General features: G+C 43.6%; 1 protein-coding gene across 2 annotated transcripts in view; it reads right to left on the minus strand.

Annotated features, from left to right (window-relative positions):
* The window catches only part of FLT1 (fms related receptor tyrosine kinase 1), a 174,591-nt gene that overhangs the window by 142,220 nt on the left and 20,214 nt on the right, over positions 1-12,157 (minus strand). For both annotated transcript variants that reach the window (XM_053212052.1, XM_027064615.2), the window contains exons 3-4: positions 4,840-4,936; positions 4,210-4,436 (exon numbers count right to left, since the gene is read on the minus strand). In XM_053212052.1, coding sequence (XP_053068027.1) covers positions 4,210-4,436; positions 4,840-4,936 — 324 coding nt within the window. The remainder of the gene's footprint in view (positions 1-4,209; positions 4,437-4,839; positions 4,937-12,157) is intronic.

Genomic DNA, 12,157 nt, shown 5'->3' on the forward strand with positions numbered 1-12,157 from the left:
CCAGGTAGAGCTTCTTCTCATTTTCCGTGAAGGCGTGATGATCATTCTCTTCCCAGAATATCTGGAAAATGCTTTTAAGTAATCTCTGTGCCCAACATGGGGTTCGAACTCACGACCCCAAGAGCGAGAGTCACATGCTCCACTGAATGAGCCAGCCAGGTGTCCCAGCTCTCCCAGAATATCAGAGTCATTAGAACCTCTGCTACTTTTCAATGATGTACCCAGCGTGTCTGATCATCTTTTTTTTTTTTTTTTTTTTTACCTGAAATTAAGCTGCTATGCACGTCTCATGAGTTTTACACATAGGAGAGAACCAATGGAGAAAAAAAATCTGTTACGAAAATTCTCCACTTTGCTTTCATAGTCTCGGAGAGAAAAACAATCAGGTAAAGAGAAGCAGGATAAAAAAAAAAGATGAGTTCCTTCTACAAGGAAGAGGTAAGAGATATTCACCCAGCAGGTAACACACGCACATCCATTTTTCCCCCTTTTCCATTATAATTTTTCAACAGAGGACATTATTCTTAAATAGCCCAGAAAGGCTCAGTCGTGGAGAGAGGAGGAATCCAGGATGACTTCACAGTGTGGGGAACTCATCATGCTAAGTTCAAGGTCTTCCTAACTAAACCGGAGACGCTGACAAAATATTAAATACTTCAGAGATGCCATTAAAAACTTCTGCTCCATTTTCTTACTTTATGGCCCCGACTCACATGTTATCGTAATAGTTTCAATGAAATCCTCCTTTTAGGAAAGGCTGAGCTGGAGCCAATTTCTTGTGTATACCAGCGGCAGAAAAGCCGTGCAAACGCATTCCTTCCTCTCTGCAAAGGGGCGGGTGAACACCACCTAAGTAGCCCTTACATTGCTAGTCATCTAGAAATCTTAGTTTGCAAGTAGCAAAGCATGAAGGAGCGCTTTACAATTTGCTTTTCTTTGTGACCCAGAATTTTGTAGCTATAACTATGCGGGGAGTCGGGGGGGGGGGCGGGGGTGGAATCCATTCATTTCGCGGGAACAATTTTTTAAAATGCATATAGTGTCTTTCAACTACTCCTACTCAGCAGCCATTTTATCAAGCCCAAGCCCAGGGTGTATCGGGAGAGGAGGATGACTGTCTTTGCATCGGTGTCATTTAGTGAGACAAAGCTCTCCCTGAGTATGGGTCCGGGAACAAGGTGCCCAGGTCCCCTCCGGAAATCCGAGGGTCTCTGACTGCTCTCCCTCACCCACCACGACCCAGCCACCGACCAAGGTCAACTGAATCCCTCCCACCCACCGACTTCTCCACTTCCCCGTGGCTGCCAAAGCGACCTGGGACCACCAGCTCTCCTGCCTCAGTGCACTCAACAACCTCCTCCCTGGTCTCCCCGCCTCTGTCTTGCCCTCTCTGGATGTCCTCCCACCACGGAGACTCGGAAGGGAAAAACCTGACTCCCTTACTCTGCTGCTAATACTCTTCTGGTCACTCCCCACGTAGCCTCAACGTGAAGTGGGTCTCAGGTCCTTCGCTTGGAAAACGAAAAGGAGTGCTTCGAGGGGCGGTGGCGAGAACAAAATGGCATGACGCAAACAAACCCATTGGTTTAAACGCAAAGAAAATACAAACGTAAGGAGTTATTACGTTAAAGGAAATTGTAATTTACCAGACCATTCAGTAATTAAGGTACTTAAAGTTAATTACTCCGATAATTAAATTGATGTAACGTATTATGTCAGAGGCTTGGGGGATCTGAACAAGCTGTAATGCCAACGTGGCAATGTTGATCTTTCTGTATACCACGGATGAGATGTGGTGTGCGAATCAGTGCCCAGTTGGGAAGGGGGAAGACTGCCGGTTACACAGCAGGGAATCAACAATGCCTACATAATGGTTTGGGTTATAATTCACGTGCTGGCTCTCCACGGACAAAGCTACACGGCCCCGGTTCTTTTCCTTGGCACCCCATCGGACCACAAACCTAAGTCTCTCTCAGAAGATGTGTCTCACACCGTTTCTCATCTTTAGAGAAAACCAAAATCAAATGCCAACACATCTGCAGATGCTTCTCGGGAGAGAAGTCCTCCAGACAGAATAATGTGCTCTGAAGTAAACATTCAACAATAATAAATAAGTGACAACCAGTGAACGACTAGTGAGTAATCACAGCTGTGTATCAGGAACTGGTTGGAGTTTTATTAATCCCAGAGACAATTCTGACTCATCAGAGGTAGGTTTCGTGCCCCCGGAAGAAATTAAACCTGCAACGTAGTATGTATTCCATTAACATGGAAGCATACGACTGCATTTTTTCAAAGGAATTGAAAAAACAAATGAAAATAGGAAATGCGTAAAATGTTACACGATTTGGAAAAGTTACAATCGCTTCGTAAACTATATCGCAGCTACCTTGGACTTCAATGAAGTGTGTTATGAGATCAACATCACTATCAGGAAAGACCACAAAACCGGTGTCACTATTCAGAGTACAGTTTAATAGGCGTGTAGGAGGTAAAAGTGAAAAGAGCTGAACGTTATTTTCTCGGAAAAAAATAAGAGAGATGTTTTTGGGGTTGTTTTTTACCCATCTGAGTATCTGATTTGCAAGTCAGATTCTGATAAACCCGCAGGAGAAAAAGTTTCTTAGGAGAATTTTAGTACGAATGAATCTTCTCCCATTCCTCTGGAGAGATGGGAATAAAAGCGTTTTCTTTTCCTCCACGAGTGCCAGGAAGAACATAACATACTATGTGGAACTAGAAAAAGAGAACGGGTGGCTGGGTCCGTGACTTTTTTGCACCACTATCAAAGGTTGTGTCTGCTTTTTCCATGGGCTGCAAAGGTACCTCTCTGGAAGTCTCCGTCCCTACTCCGCGCCGCTCCCCACTCCAGCATTTTCTGCCTGCCAGCCTCACGTCCCTCCTGTGGGAAGTGGGCTGACTTCCCCAAGCCAAGATCCCTGGCCTACTCCCCCCTCGTACTTTGAAGTACACTTGCTCCATTCCTGTGATGGCAAACTGCTAGTAAGTTGTTATCTACCCCCTTGGAAAAGTGCAACATGTAAAAACAGGAGCAGAGAAGCAGCTGAGTCTCAATCAGGCTGATCAGAGCTAGAAAGATGTTACTGACTGTATCACACAACTGTTCTACTGTCTCCTAAAACTAGTTCTGAATCTGGGCGATCACATGTTATGCTCGGTAAAACACGGTCTAGTTGTCTCATTTCAAAACGTAAAAAAAAAAAAAAAAAAAAAAAAAAAAGAATCCTGCCCAAACTGGCTCCAATGCAAGGGCTCACCAGAAGGCAGACCCACCATGTATATTTAGACTATCGACAGCAATGGTTGCTTGTTTGGTTTTTTTAACTTGATTTTGTGCCAGATGCCAACTAATTTTGCTTTGTGTTCTCTAGAGCCTTGGGGGTTTGTTGTTGTTGTTGCTTTAAATCCCACTCAACAAGTTTTGGAAATTGGTTGGAACTAAGCAAGGAAGAACAAAATGATGGGCCATTTTCCTTATTGTTTCTTGGGGACCCGTTTCTACCATCAACGTATATTTCTTTAAGGATTTTGCATTTCTCGCCTCGGAGTATCACTTGGTTTGTTCGTTCTCCAAGGAGTGAAAAACAGTGCCATAAAAATGATAACTGGAAAACAATTCATTTTTACCTTTTGCCCATTCTACTACGGAATGATACACGCCAGCTCCTACTGTCATTACAATACTTGCTCGATGAACACGAAATAATTCAACATCATCAACTGGAACCAATTTTGTAACATTCAAGGGACATTAGCAACATTACCTTTGTAATTTGGTAGAAAGAACAGTATTTTACAATTCTGACATGTAAGAGAATACAGTTGTGTTAAAGGACAAAAAAAATCTTACATTCTATTTTGCTCTTAATTGAACTAAAATCTTGTCGCTCATTTATTGATCCAACTGTGCAATGGGCCACCCATTTCCTCTCGGTGCTATGGATACGGCGGTGAACGAACTAGACAAGAGTCCCTCCTTGCAGGGAACACATCATTGACTACCGGGCCTTGAGGATTGTGATTGAAGCGGACACTCAAGAAATGCACTGAAAATGCATTCCACCAGTTTCTGGGGGCAGAATCTCTTTCCTGGTTCATGTCCTTCACCACAAGGAATGCCCACTTTCCAAGGGACCAGGGTGAATTTATATCTCACGGCAAACAGAATGTAGAAAACGGAGATCTTACCATTAATAAATATATAGATTGTAGATTCTGTTTTCTTCTTCTTTGACGTGGGTGTAGATAGATATTTGCAGCTATAGAAGCCAGTGTGGTTTGCTTGAGCCATGTTCAAGGTCAAAGTACTGCAGAACTGTTTATCATTCCTTCCACAGGCAGATTTAGTTATGCTCAGCCTTTTGCTTTCCTTTCTCACTGTTTCAGGCAAAAACCATGAATGGGCTGCTTCCCCTCTGCAATCACAGATAAGGAAACACAACACAGTGAGGGCTGGGGCCAGGTCCCAAGCATCCATCTCGTTGGGAAGCGCTGTTCTGAGGGCCTTGAAAGGTGGTCATCTTCTGGACAGAGACACAACTTGGCGTTTAGAAAGCTTTTAAACAACTCGGAAGCAAAATGCAAAAAAAAAAAAAAAAAAAAAAAAAAAGGCTAGGGGCATCCCTTCCGTGTTTCTCCTTGACCGAGTGAATCTCTCCTTGTGAAGCTGGAGCATGCAGCTTGCACTTTGCAGATCACAAGAGACCACTGAAGTCCCCACCTTTGTTCTCTGAGAGGCCACGTTTCTACTCCGCCAGGGAATGATTTTTGCCTTAGGAAAGGCAACCAGGGTATCCCCGAACCAACACAGTCACTTACCTACATTTGAGATACAGTGTCTGGCCTGCTTGCATGATGTGCTGGGAGCCTTTTAAACTCAGTTCAGGACCTTTTAATTTCGAACCTGAACTAGATCCTGGAAAACAAATTTTGGAAATGTATTATTTGCAAATTGCCTTCTCATTTTCCTTAAGTCCTATCTTTCCACGAAGATCACTTCGAACCTTTAACTTGCTTGCCCGTGCAAAAGGGTACATGTCCTATTAAATTCTTTTAACTCACAATTTTTTTCCCAGTCCTAGCCTCATTCACAAATATTATATGCCCTATTATGCCAGATGATTTAAGTAAGATCCCAAAACCATTAAATTTAGAACATTAATAGATTCATGCACGTTTTCTAAATGCAGCCACATTAAGAATACAAAGTAGCATCAAAAACTCTCAGGATTAAATGTCAGTGTCCTTCAAAACTGAACTTCCACCCTGGTGGATAATCTGGTCGTACAGGCCTGGCTGATCTTTTTTTCTCAAATACAAAGTATACACACTTCCTGGGTTATAGACATAGTTCAGTGATTAGTAAGGTCATGATATTTTGGGTGAGTCATTTCTCTTTCTGAACGAGTTTCCTCATTTGGAAAACCAATTATAGACCAAAATCGGTTTTAGAAGCCCTTGGTTTGTCTTACATAATCTCCAAGTTCCCTCTATAATGGAACAGAAAAAAGGAACTATTCACCTCTACGTGACATTCGACAAGCATACTTCATGGGGAATGTTGCGAGACAATGAAATAAGCCACACAAAAGTGCCTGGACATCTACACATCTCCATACAACACGATAATAGCATCCACCTGAGGGACTCTGTGTGCCACTAGCCAAGCCACCTCTCTCTCCAGACCTCAGTTCTCTTATCTGCAAACCAAGAGACTGGGCTAGATGACCTTGGGTATCTGACTCCATTTCTGACATCTCCGGCCCCATGATCCTTGGAACCATTGGTGTTATTGGAGGGTGATCCTCTCCTGAAGCGGCGTTGGGCACTGACTCATCACAATAAATATCAAGAAGGATCTCTCCTGCCTCCTGCTCCCCCCCCCTCCTCCCTCCCAGTGGAGGCAGCTGCAGATGCCTGGTAAAAGCAGGACATCAGGGCCCAGGATTAGCAGGGATAAGGGTTAGGGGGGTGGAGAATGGATATTCTTGGAGGAAAATTGGAGCCAATCTTGGAGCCAATCTTAAAAATATTTTTTCACTTAAGAAATAGGCTCACGCGGTGGAGTTCAAGATAGATGGCTGAGCCGAACAATCTAGGTTTTCATGTCAGATCACAGATCAGGGAGATGAGATACACACGTCAAACTCCACGGTTAAGGCTAGCAGTACTCTCTAGCGTTACTCGTGGGTCCTATTATCGCAAAGAAAACTAGACTTAGTTAAAAGGCCTGCATTTGAAGCTTAAGTTCTCCATTTACTAAGTGCATGGTCTTGGCATTCTGTACTGTTGCTCCTTAGTATCCTCGTGTGTGAAACCGGAAAGCCCATGACCTACCTTGCAGGCATGGCGTGTGGTTTCAGTGCTGTGTCATCTAAGTGGTGGGTGCTGCCTGACATGGGGCAGATACCCAATCGCTGCCATCTCGCAGACTTGCTCTCCCCGACTTGTGTCACCGAGTATTATGTTGAGATGTAATTGCCAAGACATTACGTGAACTTAATCTGCATTTCCGGTGTTTGCTGGTGATATATATTAACGTTGTAAAAGCAACTTTTATACACCATAGGTCCTGGTATCAGATTGCTACTAGGAAAAAAGGGCTCCATATGAACTAATTTAAGTTAAAATCAATGGATTTTATTTTATTTTATGGATGCAATCGGTCTATCCAATAACCCCACAGACACGTCAACCCATTCAGGTACCTAGGGAAGCACTTTGTACTTTATTTATTTATCTTTAGGAGTTTCCTGAGGCAACATGTAGCTCAAAACCAGTGATCCGTGGGAACACTAAGGTTTTCTCAAGCCACAGTCAGCAACTGATAACACCTATCCTGAAATACGTCCGGGCCGGGATACTCGCTGCCCTACTTTATGGCACGGAATTCTGGAGATTTAATTAAGCAGTTGTTCGTGTGCTGGAAAAAATCCAGCGAAGACTCCGGCAGAAAATTCTGGCAGTACGTGGAAATATCTCTACGGCTGACGTGGAGATGATGAGCTTTCTCACCCAGGAGAGGCCAGGGGAAAGCCTCCCTTTTCATGACATGAGGTGAACCCCACTGACTACCACTTTGGTTTCCAAATCATATGAGTCTTTATCAGCGCCCCCCAAAAAACAGCACTCCTGACATTCATCAGAAGGAAGCTTGGACCTCAAAGATCCACCCAAATCACAGCTGAGGGAAGTGCTATACAGAGAAGAGGCCCTTAAAGAACACGCCGTCCTTGGGGCGCCTGGGTGGCTTGGTCGGTTAAGCGTCCGACTTCAGCTCAGGTCATGATCTCACGGTCTGTGAGTTCGAGCCCCGCGTCGGGCTCTGTGCTGACAGCTCAGAGCCTGCAGCCTGTTTCGGATTCTGTGTCTCCCTCTCTCTCTGCCCCTCCCCTGTTCATGCTCTGTCTCTCTCTGTCTCAAAAATAAATAAATGCTAAAAAAAAAAAAAAAATTAAAAAAAAAAAAAAAAAGAACACGCCATCCAGGGGCACCTGGAGGCTCAGTCAGTTGAGCGTCCAACTCTAGATTTTGGCTCAGGTCATGATCCCAGGGTCGTTGGATCGGGACCTGTGTCGGGCTCTGCACTGAGCATGGAGCCTGCTTGGGATTCTCTCTCTCCCCCCCCCCCACCTCTGCCCCTCTCCCCAACTCCCTCTTGCTCTAAAATGAAAAACAAAATTAAAAAAAAAAACAACCCGAACACGCCATCCACACACTCTCCTCGGCACTTTCCATCCCATCGTCCCACAGAAAGAAAGCAACACAACTGAGCAGTTACATAAGACACAGAAAACGATAGGGTTCTTGGAAAGTTTAGGGGGGAAAATGCTAAGAAAAATAATTTGCCGTATAATTAGTCTCCCCCCGACATCAATGAATTTTGCACTCGGAATGAGGAAGCTAGATAGAAGTAGTTGATTAAAACAAAGGAAAGGAGGAGGAGGAGGAAAAGATCTCCAAGGAACTGGACACTCTGAGTATCCCATCATTCTTCAGTTAATAGGAAACCAGAATCTCATAAAGATTAACGGACGTGCCAAGACTATAGTTTAACAGGAAAACTAACAGGGAAAAGGAAAGTGAAATATTTATTCCTCAAATGCTTGGAAAACACATTAGGCCTGAAAACATTTTTTAAAGCAATTTGACGCCCATACGCCTACTTGAGTAGTGAAGATTTGACTAACATTCTTTGAGTCTCTACTGTAGGTCGGCCCTTTCTCCGTTTCACTAGTGATGTATATCAAGATATATAAATATGGGGGCGCTTCGTGGGGGGCTCCGTCGGTTAAGCGTCTGACTCTTGATTTTGGCTCTGGTCAAGATCTCATGGTTCATGAATTTGAGCCCCACGTCAAGCTCCGCACTGAGCGCGGAGCCTGCTCGGGATGCTCTCTCCTTCCGCCTCTCTCTCCAAATAAATAAATAAACGTAAAAAAAAAAAAATAAAGATATAAATATGTACCTATCCCATATCCATTGTCACAGCAAGTGAAAATCAGCTGGCTCTTCTCAGTGATGGCTCAGAATCACACTGCCCAGTTGGAAACAGATCCCCAGGATACTTTATTTCCAAAAGGGGAGTGCCAGAATTTAACAAGGATTCTCCCCGTGTAAAGCTCAGACGGGGACCCGAACTTCGCACCGTTGGCCACGGTGGCCCAGAAACCTGGTTTAAACAAATTATGGTCCCCTCAGTGAATTAGGTGGTCTGTGAACTACTGTTTCTGTCCAACTCAACTACAATAGACAGCAGTCTCACCTTATCTGCAAGGGACCAAGACCCCCAGTGGATGCCCGAAACCACAACAGCACCAAACCCTACATAGACTATGTTTTTTCCCACGCATACACACCCGTGATTCAGCTCAGTTCTTAAGGTTGGCACAGTAAGAGATGAACAAGAATAATAAAACAGGCCAGTTATTAGAATACACTGCAATACACGTCACGCGGGTGTGGTCTTTCTCGCAAGATATCTCACTGTACTTGCACCCACCGTTCTCCTTCTGATGATGTGAGATGACACAATGGCCACGTGATGAGGTGAAGTGAGGTCAGTGACGCAGGCACGGTGACAGAGCGTGAGGCTATTAACGACCTTCTGCCCGTACGTCAGAAAGATGAGGAGTGCTTCTAGGCCACAGGTGACTGAAACCGTGGAAGGCAAAACCAGACATATGGGGGGACTACTGTAATCATGAGAGGCAAAGAGATCCAGTTCTGTCAGGAAAATCATCATTTAAATAACAAAACAAAAAACGATGCAGACCATGGAAACGGATTTATCACATGCTCCTTTATTAGAATAAGCTATCAAGTGTTGTGCCGTAATAGTGTTAAAAAACTACCATGGGGGGTACCTGGCTGGTTCAGCGAGAAGAGCGTGTGACTCTGGATCTCGGGGTCGGGAGTTTAAGCCCCACACTGGGTGTATGGATTACTTAAATAAAAAACTTAAAACCAGTAGGTGTATATGGACTTAGGTGAATAGGGACACTTCATATTATTCTTGTCTGAATATTTTCTTCATTGTTTGTTCTGTTTTGTCTGGCAGGTAGAAAGAATACAATTGCATGACTCTCTGACAAAAACCCCTTCCCTTCCCACACGCCAAACCTCTGGTTGAAAGCCCACACAGACTATTCTAAAACGCGCTCTCCATTCCCCACCTTCATGTCTTAGGTAAAATGGAGCGCCTTCTTGGACTTCAGTGGGAAGAGTGAGTACAATTCCAAGTAAAGTACGGCTTTATTTCGCAATCAAAGCCAAGGCCCCAACGACTGAGGTTCTTTCTTCAAAGCTAACCCTGCTGGATACTAACACACCAAACTTCCACCATAGGTCACGGTGAACCAGATAGCCTGGCCCATCACTTTTAAGACTGAGAGAGACTCTTACATACAGTCTGACTAGAAGTAGCCTTGGAAAACCGCTGTTTTTATCGTTCTGAGTAAAAATAGTGTTCTTGTTGGCTGAATGCAGTTTCAAGATAAACCTCTCAGCTCCTCTTTCTTCCAGACGCCCCCCTGCCCCTTCCTTTGCTTCTACGATACTGAAATCAAAGGGTTATTCTCTGTAAGAAAGGGGCCTTACTCAGATAGAAATCATGAAACATCCAGATTTTTCCAGTTTTTGTTTAGCATCATTGATCTCTCCAGCTTAGCTACTGTGGTAGCCACGGGCATATCACGTAAGCCTCAGGTGCCTCATCTGCCAACAGAGGGGGGTGGCCTGAGAATTTCAGAATTCCTTCCAGCCTAAAAGCTCTATGATCTGGAGATTACAGTCACGGATACGCACGTACAAGTTAGAAATCACGTCAAAAATACACATGAGGAATGAAGTACTTATACACACTACAACCTAGATGGCCCTTGAAAATATCATGCAGGTGCACAAAAAAGGAAAAGGCCATATTAGAACATAGGGAGAAGCCGGCCGTCTACAAGCCACAGAGAAAGGCCTCAGGAGAAGCCAAACCTGTTGATGCCTCAGATTTGGACTTCCAGCTTCCAGACTGTGAGAAGAGAAAGGTCTCTCATTTGAGAACCCAAAGCAAAAACACCACTAAGTGAAAGCAGCCTGTCACAAATGGCCACACACCGCATGCTTCCGTTTGTCTGAAATGTCTGGCGTAGGCAAATCCACAGAAAATACATTAGTGGTGGCTAGGGGCAGGGGAAGAAGAAAATGGAGAGTATGGGGCTTCTTCCTGGGGTGGTGAAAATGTTCTAAAATTAGATAGCGGTGGTGTGTCCTCCCTAAGGATCGAAAATAAACAAAAACAAAAACAACCTCAAGGCAACCTGACTCCACGCGTACGTGATAACATCCCTCATGACCTCGTACCACGAGACCACTTTTTATCAGACTGCATGTTTCTGTGTTACCAAACATGGGAGACAGAGAAAGAGAAAACGTATTAAAAAAAACTACGCCGCGTGGCATTCAGCTCTTCGGGTCTTCGGCTACGAACCCAACGGAGCAGTCCCGGCACAGATCAAGTTGCTTCCTGGAGAGGAGAGTCTCGGTGTCCCGACCCTCTGCGCCGGAATCCTGCTACAGCAATGGCTGCTCAATGCTGAATACGTTAAAAAAAAAAACACCGAATTATAGGATCTCACAGTTCGTGGGATCAAGCCCCATGTAGGGCTGACAGCATGGGGCCTGCTTGGGGTTCTCGCTTTCCCTCTCTCTCTGCCTCTCCCACATTCTCCCTCTTTCTCTAAATCAATCAATCAATCAATCAATCAATAAGCAAGCATTTTTTAAAACCACACCAAATTATACGATTTAAAATGGTGAGTTTCATGGTACGTGAATTTTATCTCAAAACTTTTTTTTTTTTTTTTAAATAAAGAACTTATGGGGAGCCTGAGTGGCTCCATCGGTTAAGCGTCCAACTCTTGATCTCAGCTCAGGTGTTAATCTCAGGATTCTGAGCTCAACCCCCATTTATGGGCTCCAGGCTGGGCATGAAACCTAAAGCAAAATAACATGGTAAGATTAAATTAAATTAATAAAATAAAAAAGTAAATAAAATAAAATTAATAAAATAAAATAAAATCTTATGACTAAAGTAATCAGGTAAGTTGAAGACACGGAATATGGAGCTATTTTGAACTTTGTTGCTACATACTTCTCTATCACTGTTAGATTTTATACTATTTTTCCAGCTTCAAGCTGCAGAAGGCTGATTTTTTTCCTTCATGCTCAGTAACATCACTCTTTATGTGTTAGAAGTTTTACAAACATATTGCAAAAAAAAACCTCACTGTTGCCCCGAATGACAACCTTTTTAATTTGATTCGATGTTAAGTCACTTCTAATGGTGGATTTTGAATTGTAACCATTGAAATTGGCATTCTAACAAACTGAGTCACATTGAAAACTGTTGTTAGAGCTCTCTGTAGAAACCTAGCGGTGTTTCCCTTCATATTAAAATTGAATTCTAATTTACGTTTTTAACGCAAAGCTTTGTAGATCAGATTTATTTCAAATGAGATGCATCTGTCTTTGATTTTGCATGTTTTCAACAGTACATAATCCTACATGATAAATGACCTCTTTATCTAAGTATAAATCCCCAAGTATCATGTTTCCAAAATTTGATTTTAAGACCATGAGCCTT

This window comes from Acinonyx jubatus, chromosome A1, assembly GCF_027475565.1.
Source record: "Acinonyx jubatus isolate Ajub_Pintada_27869175 chromosome A1, VMU_Ajub_asm_v1.0, whole genome shotgun sequence".
NCBI lineage: Eukaryota > Metazoa > Chordata > Mammalia > Carnivora > Felidae > Acinonyx > Acinonyx jubatus.